This window comes from Hippocampus comes, unplaced genomic scaffold (assembly GCF_001891065.2).
Source record: "Hippocampus comes isolate QL1 unplaced genomic scaffold, H_comes_QL1_v1.1 scaffold76, whole genome shotgun sequence".
NCBI classification, from domain to species: domain Eukaryota; kingdom Metazoa; phylum Chordata; class Actinopteri; order Syngnathiformes; family Syngnathidae; genus Hippocampus; species Hippocampus comes.
In genome coordinates this window covers 1,014,020-1,034,123 of record NW_017805277.1, presented here as the reverse complement: position 1 = coordinate 1,034,123, position 20,104 = coordinate 1,014,020, and the positions used below count along the sequence as shown (strand labels likewise).

Below are 20,104 nucleotides of genomic sequence, written 5' to 3'. Positions count from 1 at the left end.
CTCTACCCCTGTAGTGGTCAAAACCCCTTTGAGCCCCGGGAGCAAAACAAATCCTGGAGACATGCCTTGTAACAGTGTGAAAACTAGCGGAACTTGTTAACCTGTTCTGAAAGTGGAAAAAAATAATTTATGACTGGTTGAATTGTGAGTGATTCAAAAAGTGTCTTTACAACGCGAATAAGAAAGCGACTCACAGACAAAATACCTCTGCCAAGGCCAAAACAATAATGACATGGAGTCAAAACAAGTGGAAATAGTGCACTTGTCCTGAACGTAGAAAGAAAATATTAACACTGTGTGTAAAAGAAACAGTTGTTCATTTCTGTTGATCATTTTCCAATCTATTCTTATGGGTGGCAGTTAATGCTCATTAGAAACGAGCTGCCAAGAGCCTTGGGTCTAAAGGGGAGCCAACTCAAAGAAGATTTAACCAATCAAACTAAAAAGTGGCTTCCATTTGACGTACTTGGCCATTGTCACAATGGGAATCAAATAAATATGAGTTATGTTGGTAACATCCCCCCAAAAAAACACATTGCATTGTCCCTTCACCTATGGTGACAATTAACATTATTGATCGTTAGTGTTTGAATGCAATGTTTACATTTCATCATCTCTATAGTATCCGTTGTCGATTGCAGTGGCGTATAACTGCATTACCCCGTTCCTATGATTCTGAACCTCACCATGCAGTGCACAAACAACAATCACCAGAGCACAGAGACCGCCACCAATGCAAGACAATCCTAAATTGAATCAGGAAAAGATTTATAGATAACGACTTCCTGTATATCCCTGAGTGTTGTCATTGAGATTCATACATTATTTACTGGAAAGTAAAACAAGCAACAAAAAAAAAAAGTGCAATGTCAACAAAAGTGAATAATACTTCCCTGACAGTCTAAACTAAATTTAAGCATTGCCATCAGTGTAAAGGCACATTACGTGATACAGCTCTTGTTTTAAATCTAAATCAATCCTGCAGGTTAATGTTATGGCTGGTGAGTATATAGCTGTGTATTAGTGCACCAAGCAACTTCTGCTGTGTCATTTGATCAATATGGCAGCGATGTTTATTATTCCAGGAAGGGACAGTGGAGACTGTAGTCTGAATTTCCCAAAAGGAATGAGCAGCTCCAGCATGTCTGCTCACACTCGCACATCAATAAAATAAAATCTACTATGCGGTCCCTTGTCATTTCTTCTCTCTCGTCGTGAGCTTGAATTAACAAGTGCGACACGTTTTTGTTCTTATCTCTTGCTATTCAGCTGACGCATTGGACCGATTCAAATCATTTTTAAGGAGGACTCATCTGACTGAGACGGACAAGATAATAATTAATTAAGCTGAGTGGACGGCTAAAGTGTGGATCTACTTGAGATATATAACGTGTTAGGATGGGGACTGAAATCCCCTCTAGCTCTGGTTCAAGGATTTCTGCATAAACATAAAATCCTTCACTCTAAGTATGTATTGGGAAGGCCATGGTCATGATCGCAGGGCGGGCTGTCAATAAGGCTCCTCAGTCCAGCAACAGTCTGGCTACTTTGTCACTCAACAGAAGCTCTGGAAACTGGCTTTTAATCATAAATATACACTGGAAAAAAAAAATGGCATGTTGAATTTACTCAATTTTACTTTAGTGGCCGCACACAGTCGAATCATCTGGATTTAGATACATTTTTGAGATAGATCTATGGTCAACTTAAAAAAAATGCATCTGGATTCAGATGATTTTATTTCGTGAAAAAATCATGTAAATTCGACAGCGTACAAATCAAAGCAATTGCTACACAAAGCTTACTTTCTCTCGCTCTCTGTCTTTCTCTCACACGCACACACACACACACACACACACACACACACACACACACACACACACACACACACACACACACACACACACACACACACACACACACATCAGTCTATCTGGCAATTAACCTTCAGTTATTCCCAAGAGGTCTGTAAAATCTTAGCAATGACTAAAAGACACGATTTAGTGGGAAAAAAAAACCCCAGCATGGATTCACTCCATTGTGACCACACGTCCATCATCCATGTAAAAAAAAAAAAAAAAAATCCAGATAATTGTGAGTCTCTGCAGCAGTTTTTCCCTTTTTTTCAGTTTTTAAGGCTGAGAAGGCATTGAACCAAGCAAGCTAGGCGAAGAAGCATAATTTTTTGACTGCAGTGGAGATTGGGTTGCACAGTCATCAATAATGAAACCCAAACATAGCCCAGTCTGGAATTCAGCAAACGTTTCCTGTATTAGTCGAACGGACTTTTTTTTTTTATTGTTTCAGGTAATTCCATGTAGGGCTGTGATGAAGTGCTACTCACAGCCTTCAAACAGCCACAGGTACTGATTGATGACTTCCAGTTGCTTGAAATGAAGTCACAACTTCCCTGGTGGGAACTGCGCAAGATCATTTTCCAACTTTGCAGAAGCTTGTGCGGGGCCAAGAGAGGCTATCTTGCTGAGGATTAATATTTGTCACATTGGCTTTAGTCTCTGACCATCGCAGTGTGACTCTTAATGTGAAGAAATGCACATACACGTTGTTGACCACGAGGTGCCAATGTCAACTTGGTGTTAAAACATCCAGGAATAACATTTGTGACAGAATTGGCTCAAACTCCGATTGAAGATTTTTAGACATCAATATATAAGACACAGGCGGTGGTCCAATGGTTAGTGCGTTGACCTCACAGTGCAGAGGTACCGGGTTCAATTCCAGCTCCTGCCTCCCTGTGTGGAGTTTGCATGTTCTCCCCGGGCCTGCGTGGGTTTTCTCCGGGTACTCCGGTTTCCTCCCACATTCCAAAGACATGCATGGCAGGCTGATTGAACACTCTAAATTGTCCCTAGGTGTGGGTGTGAGCGGGGATGCTTGTTCGTCTCTGTGTGCCCTGCGATTGGCTGGCAACCGGTTCAGGGTGTCCCCCGCCAACTGCCAGAAGACGGCTGGGATAGGCTCCAGCACCCCCCGCGACACTTGTGAGGATAAGCGGATCGGAAAATGGATGGATAGATATAAGACACATGACTGCAATGCGACGGAAAGAAAACCTTTTAGCATAGCGGGTATTCATTTTAGGACAAGCATCTCCAAATATGGTGATTCTTACCCTAAAGGTCCTTAGAAATTGTACTTAAAAGTTTAATCAGGGGTGGGGAACTTTTATTTTATTGATGTATTTATCTTTTAAGCAGGAGCCATTTGACAGTGGGTCTTCCCTCCTAATTTTATGAGTAAAATATGATGCAAGATGAAGCAAATACTGCTGATTATATATGAGGCGCATTTGTGGGTTAAATGTTTTGGGGCTTTTTGTAACAGTTCCTCTGAGGTTTGATTTGTTTTTCGGATTGCATGTTCGGTCAGATCAAATGTTCTCAGAAGCCTTACATGGCCCACGGGCCTTCCATTCTCCGCCCTAAATAGTTCCTTGTCCGCGATGCTTTTGTTTAAACATGCAACTCATTTGCAATATTTCCTCACAGCAATAGGGCTTTAAATTTTTGTGTGTTTATTGCAAATTAGGCAAACACTGAACACCGAAGTCCTTGATGTACCGATGACAGGCAATTTAATGACTGTCAGCCTAAGGGCCTGAGTGGGTGAACATACAGAATATCAAACCATGCATTTTCACGTTTCAAAATCCATCTTAACAGACTGAAAATGTGAGTTTAAAAGGCATATAAATAAATATAGATGTTTGTGCAGCTACAATTCAACATGAGCAGGAATGTTGTGCAACAAAATCATGGACAGACACTCAAGAAGTCAAGACAAAACATGCGCGCTAACAGAACATAAGCAATGCCCTGGCTGGTCCACCAATATTCAAGAACTTATCTGGGGTTTGCAAGGGCAACAACTGAGTGCAAGTTCAATTATTATAGAACCCAGTGGGCCAAGTTGCTAGTTTAAGGTACAATTACTTTGTTCATATAATTGATTTAATGTATCATATAAGCCAATGCTTATGTAGCTAGTTACCTGAATGCACACAAACAATAAGACCTCCTTAGGCATGTTTCAATTCTTGACAGTCATCCATCTTTTTTTTTTTTTTTTTTTTACTGCAGCAGAACTAAAAAAATTGTTGAATATCAGTGCACTCCCACCTCTTATTCTTGCTCTATCTTTTGATACAGATATCATCAAAATAAGGATACCATTGTGCTCTTCCCATCTGCAGTGCACTTTCCATTAAAAGCCCAAACTAAAGGCAACAAAAGCTCGCTCTCTCTCGCTGGGACTAAATCTGATCAAGGGCACGTCTGTGGTGCAAATGCAGCAATTGGATGACTGTGACGTCAAAACTTTGACAGCCACCGATTTCAGATATGGAAATGTCAAAGAAACCTGGCGACAAAAGAGAGAACCTATTAAAAAGGCCCTTTGTCACGGCATCCAAAGTGAAGTAAATTGGACCCAAATAAAAAACTTTCACATAAAGCAAAACCAGAATCGAGTATCTTCAGCTTTTCAGATGCATCGCCGACTTTCAGCTGCAATTGTACATCTTTAACTTGTAGAGCAGCTTGGCTTCTTGCTCCATGGCCTTCTTTCCTTTTCCAAATTCAGTGATACGGCAATAGCACATGAGATAATTGTGTCACTAGTAATTTCATGATATGATTGAAGTCATCTCTTGAATCCATTCCATATGCCGTTCCACCTTGGCCCCTTCCATGTCTCATGCCACTGTGTAGGACGTTGTCTCGGACGTAAGCCTGCTGAGTTGGCAAACTAGCATCACTAGGATTACTTGACCCACATGGTCATTGATGTGACATGCAAATAATGCTCCAGACAAGGTTGAGATAACGCCACCGCTGCAAATGGATGCTGCCCTGTTACTCTCACAGTTAAATCCCCCGACGACAATTTCTTTGTCTAATTTGAAGGGTGGCTCAAGAACACGCAATCCACGAACAAGCCTTGCCTGAGACCCGAACTCACCGAGACCAAGAAAAGATCAAAACATCTGAAGTCCAGATTGAGTAGAGACCAAGTATATAAAAGTCTATTTAAAAAACCATAACAAGGCTGAATAGTTAGAGCATTTTTTCTCTAATTGTGATTTCCATTTAAAAACATTTGACAGTCCATAAAATGTGTCTGCAGCTCTTCTAAAGAACATAAAAACGTTTGAAATCTTGACATTTTTTTAAAGCACAAACAGTACTATCAGTCAAATGTTGTACATGTGTTGATACTGCTTTTGCAATGAATAGATAAGCAGCATGTCTTGGGCAATGTTCAGCACTTTTGACTCCATGATTAACTTTGCTTTTATACATAAAACCATGTGAAACTGATTCCATTGGTGTTTTCTGCTTCTTAGCAGGAATTTGAAATGATAGTTTTGATTAAATTTTTTTGCTTGAGGAAGGCAAATACCTCTAACTAAAATGGATAAATCATTAAGTTGGCAACACTGACTTTGCTTTTGTCAACTCGGTCTTCTCTCTTCACCGCCATTGTGTTAGTGTAAGCAGGACACTCTTTCAACAATGGAAGCTGGAAAAAAAATGGTTTAAAAAAATAATCTGATAAATGAAGAAAAGATAATGGATACAAACCGACGGATAATCTAGCACACCACAGTCTGTCGGAAGAGTTTCATAATAGAGTTCATCTCACATCTTTAGTCTAAATTTAGTCGTATCTTGCAGTGTTTACATGTGGCCCGTTTGGCTTCTAGCCAGGATAAAGCTGCAGCAGATGCTTCTCACCACTCCAAATGTGAATTATTGATCAGCCTTGATTCTGGAGGTTATTCCAGATGTACAGTTTGTGCTCCACCAAAATTTCACTTACATGAATGTTGCAGGTGAAAAAGAGAGAATGAACATCACCTTAGACAAATCCTTTCGAATCCTTGACTAACCACTGTAAAGAGAGAGGTCCTTTGTCTTATTTTGTTACAAAACTTCAACGGTATTGTTCACAACAATCTTTCTGCTTCTCTCTTTAAGTAGCTCAGAGAGTAAATCCTGAGTAAATCCAGCATGAGTCTTGGCATTACAGTCAAAATGAAACAAAACATGTTGCAAAGGCAATTTGGTTTTATATCATAATGTATGAAATGGAGCAGAAGGAAACAACAGCTAAATAACAGGATACGTTTTCAGCATGTAAAATGCTGAGCGTTTTCGAAATGTGTTAAAACGGTGGTGAGATGCGGTTAATCCTGACGTGGCAAATTCCAGATTAGTGAAACCCTTTACTACACTTTGAGGATAATCTGTGAAGGAACACAATTTAGAAATCACAAAGATAATCATTTGGCTCGCTTCATAGTGGTTAGATTGAGTAGATTTGAAGCATTAAATGGCCGGGGTATTTTAAAACGGTTGAAGCTGGATTGAAATGTCATTCTGAACTTCACTTTCAGTCATAGTTTAGAGGCAATCTGGACCCTTTAAATACTGGAATTAACCTATGTTCAAGCCGTCAAGTGTTTAAACTCTGCAAAATAGTTTAAAAAAAAGGTAATGAATGTAAAGTTAAAAATATAGATATAAGAAGATTAAGTACATAATTTAGATTTGAAGCATCAGTTAATTCAAATTACAAATAAATGTAAACATTTATCACATAAAAAAAAAAACAATGCTATCTTCCAGCTATTTCTTTTACAAATTTTGTATTATGTTAGTTGGCGTGAGCTGTGTGCTTGTTTTGTTTTTAATTGGATTTTGTTTTGTCATGTTGTTCCTGTGTCCCTTTTTCAACGTCTTATGGGGCGGCCTTGTGATCGACTGATCATCACAGTGCAGAGGTGCAGGGTTCAATTCCGGCTCCGACTTCCTATGTGGAGTTTGAATGTGTTCCCCGTGCCCGTGTGGATTTTCTCCGGGTACTCCGATTTCCTCCCACATTCCAAAAACATTCGTGCCAGGTTAATGGAAGACTCTAAATCAGGTGTAGGGAACTCCGGTTCCTCGAGAGCCATATCCTGCCTGTTTTAGATCCCTCCCTACTCCAGCACACCTGATTCAAACAATCAGATCATCAGCAAGCTCTGTAGAAGCCTGAAATGATCATGAGCAATTGGATCAGGTGTGCTGGAATAGGAAGCGCTCTAAAACAGGCAGGATATAGCTCTCGAGGAGCCGGAGTTCCTTACCCGTTCTCTAAATTATAAGTGTCAAACTCAAGTCAACCTGTTGCAACACAGCTGATTCAAATGATCTGATCATCAGCAAGCTGTACGGAAGCCTGATATCTAACCTGTTCATTTGAATCAGGTGCGTTGCAACAGGGAGAGTTGGAAAAATGGAGGACAGTGGCCCTCCAAGACCTGAGCTTTACACCTATGCTCTAAATTCTCCCTAGGAGTGACTGTGAGTGTGAACGGTTGTTTGTCTATGTGTGCCCTGTGATTGACTGGCAAGCAGTTCAGGGTGTACCCCGCTTATTGCCCGAAGACAGCTGTGATAGGCTTCCACGCGCCCGTGACCCTCGTGAGGATGAGCGGATTAGAAAATCGATTGATGGATGTCTGTTTTGGTAAGTTTTGTGTCCACCTGTTCTTGTCAGATCCCTCAGCCACTCTTTCCTGTCCAGGTGTTCCTCGCAGTCGTCAGTTGGCTTGGATTTGAATTCCTGCTTTCGTTCTGTTTTTGTCAGATCATTGCCTGTTGTTGTCAATTCTATTCCCGTTTTTTTTTTAGTTGTTGTTATTGTTATTTGAACATTGTTTTGTGGGCCTTTTGTTATGTGACATTAGTCGTCACTGATACAGTGGTGCATTCAGGTTACGTCGGTGCAAACAGTGTGGGTTCAGTCCCCACTCAGTGACCATCAGGTACAGCTTTATAGCTACCACTAGCATCCTCAAGGTCTGACACAGACTTATAATTATTCAGTGCATGGAGCAACATATAAACAAAACTCACATCCTTACACTGTGGTTTTGTTTGAAACAACATGTCAGACAGATGGTATCTTTCCCCTCCTCAATGGGCCTCTGAGCGCATCTCCTATTTTAATCGGACCAGCCAACTGTGTGCTACGCTAATCGCCCTGTGGAGTCATTTGCCGATGGAAATGACTGGGTGTGGATCATAAAATAATGGCGGTAATAAACACTGGCTTTGCTGAAAGTCAGACAAACACATGGAGAGTTGTCCCAGTTGTGCCTTTCCTGTTCTGAAATAGACCAGATGCCCTCAAACAGCACAATAGAGGAGAAAATGTGTTCAATCGGTGCTATTTATTTTGCCATAAAAATGCTGTCTTCATTGGAGACTGCGACTTAAAGGCTTTCTAATGAATGCAAATGCACTTATATCTTTAAGTAAAAACATGCGGTTAATGGGTTATACTTGTTGGTTCTACATGAAGTGACGCTATATGAACCAAAGTATTGGGACAGCTTGCTATCACACCAACTGAAACTTGAAGAAAAGATGGGATGATACGCTACATGATTCTGTGAGTTTGGCAATGTTTGTCTATTCATCCAGGTGACCATTTATGAGGTCAGAGGTCACTCATATTAGACTCTCTGTTGTCGTTTAGGTCAGGTCCTTTCCACGCAAAACTCATCAAAGCAAACCATAATAGGGGACAATCATGCCAATATATTGGTAAGCTAAATCCTTCATATTCAGGCAAAGGTAATGAGTATAGTCCATCACCTCATTGAAAAATCAACTGAGTAAGAGGTTTTTAGCCCATACAGTGCATACAATCAATCGGTGGTTGATTTCGTAACACCTGTGGTCAGTGACGGTTAAATAAATAAATAAATAAATAAACTGAAGATTCGTTTCAATTGTGTCTTACATTCATCTGGAATGGAATGTGTGCAAACAGCAGCTACTTTGCGACAGATGCAACAGAAAAGGCCTGCGTGTGTATACACACACACACACACACACACACACACACACACACACACACACACACTAAATGTGGCCTGAGAGGATCCAGCACATTCAACAATGTCATCCAGTAAGCCTGCATTATGTAAAATGTGGGCAAGCAACTGCTTCAGTATTGTGCCTCACATTCAACACACTGAGTCATGGGATTCCTTTGTGTAATGGCTACGAGCAGCAACAGTTCGAACCAATACAGTACATGAAGATTGTCCATTGGAGCATACTCAACCATTCCAGTACGATGAAACCACGCTTTGCATATTAACGTCATTCTGCAAGAGTGCTGGCAAAAGCAATGTCAGCCGGAAAAGTGAAAAGCACATTATCACATATAGCACAGCATTATGACGTCAACCAATATCAAAGAGAAATCCATCTACCCATTCATCTATTATCCGAAACATACAGAATATAAAATATGCACATGCAGAGTGGGTGAAAAAGAAAATGTTCATTTTGAAAGTATGGATAATGCAGCCCTATGTGTTGTGGCATCCTCATGGCTTGTGCTGTGTTATTCAGCTCTGCAGTATTTGTGGCCTTGACACTTCAGGTGGTCCATTTTTAATGCCTTGCAAATGTCTTTATGTCTTTTCCATCTAATTGGACATTGACTTAATGGTGTTCTGTGTAAAACTGAGGTTGCGTAACCACTTATATACTGAAGCTGTGGTTTGAAGGAGCGACTGTCCTGAGTCATGGCTGACTCATATTTGTTTTGATGTAATCGTGGCAACATCTCCTCGACAGAAACACTGCACAGCATAAAGCAATACTTGGCTATTCTTGTTTCCAAAAAGACACAAGGCTACACTTTGTCCAAAGTTTGTCTTCAGTGCTCTAGGAGCTTCTGATCGAAAGCTTATTTCTCAATGTTAAACCAAGAATCTACTTGATTGAGAATTGTAAAAGATGGCTCATGTAGATGAAGTGAAAGGTCAAATTGGCACATTTCTCATTTTCCACACTCTTCCAGTCACAAATCTTTCAAGCTTTTCCAAACAGATAAAACTGTATTTTATAGCCAACAGGAACCTGACTGCTTTTAAGGCTTGATGCAGCTGACAGGTTACTGAGGAAATCATGGTGTCTCGCAGCAAAAATCAATTTCGCAAATGTTTTCCTTTTTATGACATCCCCTCTCATAAATCCTGTTGATGTTCTAACCCCCAATTATTGTTGGTGTTGTACACAGCCCATGGGCATTATAGGTTTTCAATTATTTGTGATACACCAAGCCCAACGTACTGTAGTTCAAGTCAAACCTCAACTCATTTTTCAATCATTTTTGATATCTCTTTTTTCATCATACCAACCTTCCCTTTGATATTATTCGGCTGTATAAGGAGCAAGACTTTGAATGCTGGCGGATACAACATGTCTGGGATGTTGGCATTTATCATGGGTAAACCATTTGCAATTTGCTCTAGGCCTAAACGACGACACTAACCGTACGTTACAGAATAATATTTTTCAAAATTATAATAGTAGCATAAAAAAACCTAAATAATTAAATTCAACAGGAATTCAGGAATGATTAAGACTTCACCGCTGTAACCAGAAGCATTTTGGCTTCTGCTTAATTTCGTATTACTCAGTGAACTGACTGAAATCTCTCCAACTTGCTTGCTTCACTGCTGAAAGCTTCACATGTAATTGAACGAGTGGCTCTGGTTGTACTCACATTATGCTGTTGTCCCACAGTGCACAGTGAGGGCTGAGGGTTCCCTGAAAGAAATAGAAATGGGCAAAATGTTTACTAAAAAGTAATTACAGTGAATGATAACAACAATTAATCTTCATGGCCACCGCTGTCAGAATTCTAATTAACCTATGGCACAATTTGTTTGTCCTTCAACACATTTTGACAACTTACAAACACTTCATTACCCAGAGAATTAAAAAAAAAAAAAGGGAATCATCAAACATTTTTGTGGCTAACTATGAATACTTAGAATCATCAAACTGAGAGTGCTTTGGTGATCGTGTGAGCCTGTGCTTACATTGGCCAGGTGAGCCAGTTCAATCTCCAGGTGGGACTGGATGGCCTTGGGCTCCGGCCTGACAGTGACAGCAATGACCTTGGAGTTCACGACTGTGTGGTTCCTGAAACGCCCACAAAAATATGACAGCAGGAATAAATGTCATTGTTTGAATTATCCTCTCGACAAGACTTTCTATTACTTTGTAACCTCGATGGCTCAATCATTGGATAACCTTAACCTGCACAATCCAATAAGAGTCCAGTCCAAGAACAACATCAAAAACATGGCCTTTAAAAGGATAACTATAAAAGCCTGGTTGTAGACAAGTATAATGCATCACTTTGGAGAGCTTTTGGATTTTCGCATGTGTACCAATATAGGTATGGATAAAAATTCCAATGAAAGCTCAACCTACTCAGCTTGTTGTTGGCAAGTGACAGTTTCATCAACACTCTTAAATTTGCCAAAGCGGGTTGCAGATGCCACTTTTGGCCCTCATTTATCTGACTACTCTTACTTAATGCGCGTATTTTTTTTCTGAATGAAGTTGCAACCGAAGACTCCAGGTTGCCTATAATGGTTGTTTGTTTATATGCGCCCTATGAAGAGTGTACCCTGCCTCTCACCCAAAGAGAGCTGGGTGAGCCTCCAGCCTACCCGTGAACATAATGAGAACGTGCGCTATTGAAAGCGGATAGATGGATGGATAAACCTGCAACTTGTGTTTTGCACACATGAATAATTATTGATTCATGTACAGCTGCCATGCACACCTGCGTATACAGTATAAATGTATTCATGTACAGTTTCCACTGGCATCTGCATGTATGAATATCGAGATTATCACTTATGTACAATTGTCACATACCGGTACATTGCTGCTACTCAGTCTATTTACTCTCATTGCCTAATGAGTACATATGTACATAGCCGTACATATTTTAGTGACACTCGATATTGTTATTCTATTGATCTGGTACCGTTCCTTTTTTGTGGTTAAAATTTAAATTCCCCCGCAAACCAATACAATGCTAACCGGTACTCTATTTTATTCAACTCTGTTGTCAAACTGCGCCAGGGATATTGACTCTTGTACCGTTGCTTTTTGTACCATAAAAGCAATACATGGAGTATTTAGAATTGACATGGCCTTTTTGCAGGCATAAACAGTATTCCATAATAAAAAAACATTTTTGAGCTACACCACAATGTTTTTTCTGCAATTTCTTTTTTGACTTTACACAAAAATACCCTGTAAGTAAAAGTAGCATCATACACATGAAAAATCGAGCGTTTGCCATCCGTGTTCCGAATGTCCGAGTACAAAACATACCAGGGAGAACAAATCAAAGCTTTGTCAGTCATGAACATGATGCTTTTTGAGTCCTCTACTTTTAAGATGTGATGTTTTCAAAATCCTTACTTGTGATTTTACAGATTGACTGAATAGCCTCTCTTTAGACGTAAGCAGGAGCGAGGTAGTAACACAAAGGGTGTCTGTCCTTCCAACACCACTAGAGCTAAGAATATTTTTGTCAGACCTTTTATATGCTTTGAATACCTTTTCTGAACATTCTGTAAAATCGATGTCAATGGACTTTTTGTTAAACTCTGCGGTGCACCACTCTCAGTGCACTTGAATGACTGCATTTCAAGGAAAGTTGTGGGTTTTTTTTGTGTGTTTTTTTTAGAACTTCGCAAACTTGACATTTGGAAAAAAGGAACTTAAATCTGACAATTCGTTTTCATTATATGCACACTAAGGCCAGTTGCTGAAGATGAAAATGGTGGCCTGTTCCGCTGCAATGGCTGCTCTGTCTTTGGACGTTGGTCCAAGGGATGTATTGAGAACAGGTTTTAGCTTTGGGGGAGCATCCTGATGCTCTTTTTAGGAATATCAGAGCTAATTAACGGCATTTATGGTGGTAGGTGTGTGCTGACTTCCATTTCACATGAGTTTGATCGTGACTGGATAATTCTGAACATAGTCAGATCCCCAATTATAAGAGTGTTCATGTGATTTCATCTGAGGCAATGAAGCAACATGTGCCCGCATGTGCTGTAAAGCGTCTTGAATATAGCGGAGGAGACAGAAGTTTGGGGCGGCCGACAGGTAAAGCGACAATTTGTTCTCAAGAAAAAGTACATAACTTAAAGAGTGGCTACTCCACAGTGTGGTGTGAAAATTTGTAATTTTGCCAGAGAGCAGTTAGGATCAGGGGATACCATGAAGCTATTTCAAAAATTGTCAAAACGTTTTCTCCAATTTTAACAATTTGGATCCTCTCTAACTCTTGTTAGGCTGGTACAACATGTTATGATCCTTTTTCGGCAACGATGCAACATTCAAATGACAAAACAAAGACTTGTGTTTTGTCTCTTTCGTTGGATTTCAGGAGGAAATATCACAAAGTCTTCTCACTTTGGTGATGGTAGCATGAGTCCAAGGGTCTTGTAAAGAACTGTTCCCAAAATGAAGACAGGGGATCCCTCCATATCTAAAGGGAAACAAGAGGTAGCAATAGACAGAGTTAGTTCAAGTAGTGCAGCGTAAGCATGCATGCGTGCTGACATATAATTTATAAACATTTCAGGAATAAAGTCTATTATTTTCTTTAAATCTAAAATTGCACTGATGATTAGGCTAATGATGTTTATGATGTGGTTTATTTATGAGAGGTATTTTTACAACTTTGAAATCAAAACGAGTCACAGCAGTTAGGATGAAGAATGTGTCGCAGTTTCTTCTGCAGGCATTTATTCTGTTATCAGATAACAGCAATTAACCTAATACTCTAAATGGCATGTGGTTGATAAGGAAGAAGGAAATGCTGAGTTGACTGTGACTGAACAAGCCCAGCAAGGCAGGTTGGCCTCGCTTCCTCGACGGTATTCAGAAATTTGGCAGCAGGTGATTTTTATTTTCCATCTTTCATAATGGCCTCCAGGTTTATCATTATGTAGTCAGTCGGAAATAAACTCAGAAGGCAATGAATTGAAAAATAGGAAAGCCACTGCACTGGATAATATGTCTGAAGAAATGTACAATCAAGAGATTATTTCTTCGACTTGGGGAAGCTCTGTGAAATATTGGGAAACCAACCTGCACTTTGGGAGACGAAGAGGGCTTTTGGGATGACGACCTTATCTTCAGAGTTCCTTGCCCAGTCCACCATGCCTTTACGGCCCTTCATGGGGAAGTTGATATCAGTCATCACTGACACGGCTGGAAGTCTCTGGATGCTGGCCACTGCACAAATAACACAATATTTGTACGTCGCTATAGATGAACTCAAACCAGATTGTGTGACTTTAAGTCCCACTTCAATCCCATCGGAAACACCCAGTACTGGTCACCAATCACAGGTCACATAGTGACAGACATTTCTTCACACTCTGGGCTCTATTTTCATAGGTTGGATAATCGGACATATATCCAAATTATACTTCTCATTATCAATCACAAGTCCTTTTTTTTCTTGATATAATTTATACTTAAGCATATGTGTGTGCAAAAACCAATATCTGACAAACGTGACCTCAATGAAATGAAACAACTGTTGGGGGGAGCCCTGGAACAGAATCAAGCATATCCTGAGTGTTCCCAACAGAAATGATCTCATCTGAGCTAGAACTGGCAGCTGACAACTAGTATAAAAGGTAATCTCCTTATTCGGTCTCTCCTTTTCTCACCTCCCTGTTGAGGCGCCACAAAGGGTCTGTCCGTGCACCGCGGCAATGCTCCAGATCAAGCAAACAAGCCTCAGCATTACAAGTGGAGGATAAAGCTGGCCTGTTCTCCACCTGCTATCACAGCCTGTGCCAGTCAGGTGCTGCTTCAGAGAGGGGAATGTGAGGCTAATCCCCATTGATGCAAAAGCTCCATTGTTCATCGCTCTTTGCCAACAATACCATTTGGATCCTGGCAAGGCTCCACGCTGGGATAAAGACTGTGACGAGGAAGGCGTGTCTGTATGTTTGGGATGATCCAGAAGCGGCCATGAAATCACATTGCACCAAGTGTGTAAGAAGGTGCCAGATGCTGGGTGCGGCAGCGGTTTGGGTGCCTTATTCAGTCATGGGGCACAGCATGAAAGGCAACACTATAGAGGAAAGGCTGCTTTTCACAGTGCAGGGTAATTCTGCATGTAAACGGGGCTCTGCATCTGCCCGATGGGGCTCGGCAACACAAATAAAGCAATCATTCAGGATTGTGATGCGATTCAGTGCACCGAAAATGTGGTTCATTTTCACATGGAGGGAGTTTATGGCACTGCGCTCATTATGTTTGAATGCTGCATTGATGCACTCAGCCGTAGCTACGCGACTTGCAGAAACGTTAGCGAGAGTGGGCTTTCAGGTGACAATTCAGGATGAACCCACAATACATTCTAAACTTTACAAATGAACTGAATTTGACTTTCTGTCAACTTTTGAATGCATATGTCCATGTGTGCAAAATTAGTTTGATCTATAAATCTCCCAATACATTTCCTGGTTCAATTTGCTTTTAAATAGTTCTCTTCCTTGTGCTATTCACATTTTGACACCAAGATGACAGAGAGCGAGCAGTGCATTGTCGGTCCCTAGTCAATGCAGAACTTGACCTTCTAATTGAGTGTCACAGAATATCATCGGCAAGTTTCAACGGAGACATACAGAAAAGTCGCAGAAAGGCATCGAAGTGGACGTTCTTGGGAATGTTTTGATCAATTCATGGGTCAAACGCTTGTGAATATTGCCTTGCACAGTCCATTGCATGTTGAGTCACTGCCTCACCAGTCATGAACCACATGCCACTACTTGCACCTCCTGGTTCAAGAATAAAAACTTGTGTCAAACGTACAGACAAACTGAACAATTAGATGTTTTAATTCAAAAGTTTTGAGAAGGTCAAATTAAGTTATCGAAAGCACCACACAGTACGAACACAAAAATTGTAGTAAACCCTTGAATCATGGAACATTGGCTTTGAAATTCAGATATATATTTGTAAATCTATTTTTTTAAGTCTATTATGTTATAAATACGTAAGCCAGAGCTAAAATGTCCTTCATAATCTCCCAGCGTGTCCAAAGTACCACTTTGTCCTTTGAATGTGCACAATAAAAGAAAAGGAGCTGGAGTGGAAAGTTTTTGCGATCATTGGCCTCATTGAGCAATGTTTAGTCTTGGAAATGTGTTTTTTGGATAAGAAAGTCGATGTCAGATTCAAAATGTTACCTTGCTAACTAGCTTTTTTTGATCCATAACCTTGTAAAGTCTTTCAGTTGCCCTTATGTTGCCTGTGATGCACTGCCTTTAGTTTAAACCTGTATTTTTATTAGAGCTGTTTACTATTCAACTCTGTCAAAATGATTGTGAGAAAAGGTCAAATATCAGCTAAAAAGCTAAAGCCCGGTAGAGGGCAAGAAGATATGATTTGATCTCAAATATGAGTCACAAAAACTTAAAAATTGACACCTCAAAGTGAAAGAATTAAAAAAATAAACAAATAAAATATACCGACACCATTACTTTATTTTAACAATGCACTGTAATTCAAAAAGGAGAAAAGAAATGTTCCTGCACAAGACTCATTCGTAGGATACTGTTGTAATTATTGTCTCAACATGAGCGTGACCTGCAGATGTTTGATTTGGCGTGACTAAAAGTATATTTAACAGGACTACTGTACAATCAAGAACAAGCTTGAACCAGTTTTCCAAAACTGATTTGAGAACAAAAAATAATGCTTTTAAATGAGACCAAATGTTCTCTGAACAAAGCAAAGAGGTATGAGTAACAATCTTTTATTAACCCTCTGGGTCAAGAGGCTGCAACACATGAGAAAGAACATCCAGTGACTCATCCTGATGCTCGGCATCCAAGCATATTCATTTGTTCAATTAGAAGGACCAATGACTGCCACGAGCTGCGATGAGAACCGGAAATTGTCAATGTAAAAACCACCCATAACTGATGCATGTTTCATTAGTAGTTGTTGGAAATCCTGACTCTTACTCTAAGTGAACTTAACTATGAGTACAGGTACATAAATAAACATGCATTTTATACCAATACTATTGTGTATTTTGCAGCGCAAAATATGTGAGACCTTCCGTCTTGGTGCACCTGGCTGTTGAAGTCTCTGGCCCTCCTTAGCGGTGCATTGGACATAGTTCAGGGCGCTCTGGGGTGGCCGACAATTTTGTCAAACTTGGTAGCAGTGCACGGGGCGGTAGTTCAGTGTCCTTGTCCTTGCAAGGTAAACGCATGGGGCAAGAGCGCTGGGTGTGCCTCCAAAAAGGAAGAAAAAGATTCTTCAAAGAAAAGTGAAAAAGTGTGATCGGAGCCATCTTGCTTTGGATTAAATTTTGTGATGTGTCGTGCAATAGTATCCAACTCTTTTGTGAACATAACTGGTTGCACAACATAATGAGGAGAGAAAGGAAAATTGGTCGGGACGGAAGGCACAGAAGAAGGAGGCATTGCACCTGGATGAGGTGTTGAAAAAGGAATGATGGCGCCTGGCTTAGGTGCGAAAACAGGAAGTGTGCCACTTGGCTGCGGCGCGGAAGCGGAAAAGATTGCACCTCTAAGTGGCAATGGAGGGGCGAGGGGTTCCAGCTATATGTTGAACGGCACATGAAAAGGTACTTGCCGTGGATGGACGAGGCAGGAACGGAAAATGAAGCATGGGGCTGTGAAGCCGATCCAAGAATGACAGCAGAAGGCCGCAACACCTCCAAAGTTGGTGCAGGTGCGTGCAACGGGGATGAGTTGAACGGCATCGTCCCACAGATACATTCAAAAAGTAAACTGGTTGAGAATTAAAAGCACCTCCACAGCCACGTACTGTAGTTCACTCTCTTTGGCCTCAATTGCCTCAAGATGGAACTTCATCAACAGTTAATTCAACACCAACATCCAAATTCTTGATTAATGGATTCATCGATTAGTATGCACATTCCTAATTTGGGTAAAAGAAGTTAAAAAATATGCAAATGTCAAAGTATCACAGCAAATGATATGTGTTTAAAACAGCATTTCTGTGACTCTTTGTTTCTAACTTATTATGCACCCAATCCAATAAATGAAATGTTTTTGCTTTCTGTCTGGTTGTTTTTTTAGCGCGTGGACTAGAATCACAACTTCTCTTGAACTCTCATCAAGCCATGGAACATATGTATTTGTTTTTAATGACGTTTCTAGGTACTGCAGATGCAGAGCGACATGGTGGTCACTCTTTGGCCACTTCTCTGGTCATTCAAACAAACTTACAATTAAATAAAATTGCATGATCTAAAAAGATGAAGCTCAGCAAAACGTTGCTTTTGACTTCGACTCGTTCTGATTGCATTTATGATTGTGTTGGGCAAAGTTCTGTACATTATTCCGTGAAACTGACTGCGGATGGTAGGATGAACAAAGATGTCACGGTTACGGAGTGGGTTTACAGAATGCGAATGATGTGCGTGCGTGCACATGCAGTCTGGCCACCCTTCAGAGAGGTGCGGCATCACCTGGCCTTCCCCACTAAAAAAAAAAAAAAAGATGGCTATGCCCCTGGTTGTAATATCAGTGGCGTTCCGCTGAAAGACAACACCTGAACAAAGTTCAAGGAAATCATTTAGTTACCATATTCATGTTTATGTTTGTATATGTGTTTTTACAAACGTTATTTCCTTTCCTTGTACCTCTGGCAGTGTTCCATGAACATGATTTATAAGCTGCAATTTTAACATCAATTACTGGTCTGACGTTACCCTGTCAAGTCTCGGAGTTGGTTTCATGGAACACAGCCACGTTAAAAGCTCCTGGAATGTAATTAACCCTGGAGAACCCAAGAACCCTTTTCTTCTTTGGAAAATGATGAATTATACATTAAATGACTGCTATATGTTCACAGAACACCAAAATATATGTTTTTTCAAATATTCAACGCTTTAATCCTTATTTAGGATTTGGGCCAAATTTGACCCTTTGGGTTCTCCAGGGTTAAATCCTACTGGATGAACAAAGAAGGGCAAATGTATGCTCGAACAAACGTGAAATATAAAATCGATGCACCAATCTCTTTCCTAGTATCTACTGCTTTCATGTTATTTTGTATGCATTCATTGCATCGTGTTTGCAATGGTTTCCTTGTGGGGGCCTCCTATCCATCATTTTGCAAATCATGCATGCGCCGTAAAGAGCCTCTGAGTCTCGAGTAGTTCCGATAAGTGGGTCAAATGCTGGCCACTGTAAAGAATATAAGCTAGGAAGAAACCTGACTCCTCTGGAGAAATTGCCTACCAGCCCAGCTGTTCATGCTCACACTCATTTGCATAAATAAATCAGGACTGCTGTTCTATTATTCCATCCCAGCGAGGCGGCATCCATGGCTGACTGAGAAATGAAATGCCACAGAGACCTGCGATCATCCAGGAGGCAGTGCGACACAAACTAAAAGATCCCACGAGAACATTAGCGAGGAGAAATATTGTTCCAAGACTCATATCAAGAGACGTTTTGTCTCAAAGAAGGGGAGTTTTAATCTCCACTATGACCGGCGGTGCATTAAAAATGGCTTTCAACCTCATTACAGCGACAATGAATAACTTGTAATTTCACTTTAGCTCGATAACATTTTATCAGACACACCCACAATAGTCTCCCACATCTCAAACAATCTTGTTAATGCTGAAATTGCACTTCAGTACAACATGATATGCAGCGTGCTGCTCTAATTACATGGATTGCAGCGGCACCGTTCAACAGAGAGAGCACATTTGCCATCAATATACTATTAACATTTCATTCCAATATGACCAAATCCTTCCAAAACTGATTGAAAGAAAATGCTTCAAGGAATCGAGTGCTTCAGTGAAACTAAATGCGAAATTGCTGATCTAATTAGGAATGCAGACTCAAGGATGACGGGAATTTATATCCTCTTTGGTTTTAAAGTAGAGTAATGAAAGCCCTAATTGAACCAAGGCACCAAGTGTACATGAGACCCATCTCACCAATCACCACTAAACAAAAATTCAGAAATAATAATGGTCTCGTCTGAAGTTTCTCAGAAATTGTTCAACTTGCTCAGTGTGAAATGTGGGCCTGTTTCATTGAATACAAAGCTGATACACTTACGATGACTTATTGTATTATACTTGTCGGAATGGCACCGGGTGCATTCATAGGTTCGGTGTACTTTCTGCCATCTAGTGCAGGGCCCAC

The 20,104-nt window shown here is 40.4% G+C and overlaps 1 protein-coding gene across 6 annotated transcripts in view; it reads right to left on the bottom strand.

Moving 5' to 3' along the window:
* adgrb3 (adhesion G protein-coupled receptor B3) overlaps positions 1-20,104 on the bottom strand; it is a 124,123-nt gene that overhangs the window by 23,857 nt on the left and 80,162 nt on the right. For all 6 annotated transcript variants that reach the window (XM_019870643.1, XM_019870645.1, XM_019870641.1 and 3 more), the window contains 4 exons: positions 14,004-14,150; positions 13,323-13,398; positions 10,919-11,021; positions 10,600-10,643 (listed from right to left, as the gene is read on the bottom strand). In XM_019870643.1, coding sequence (XP_019726202.1) covers positions 10,600-10,643; positions 10,919-11,021; positions 13,323-13,398; positions 14,004-14,150 — 370 coding nt within the window. The remainder of the gene's footprint in view (positions 1-10,599; positions 10,644-10,918; positions 11,022-13,322; positions 13,399-14,003; positions 14,151-20,104) is intronic.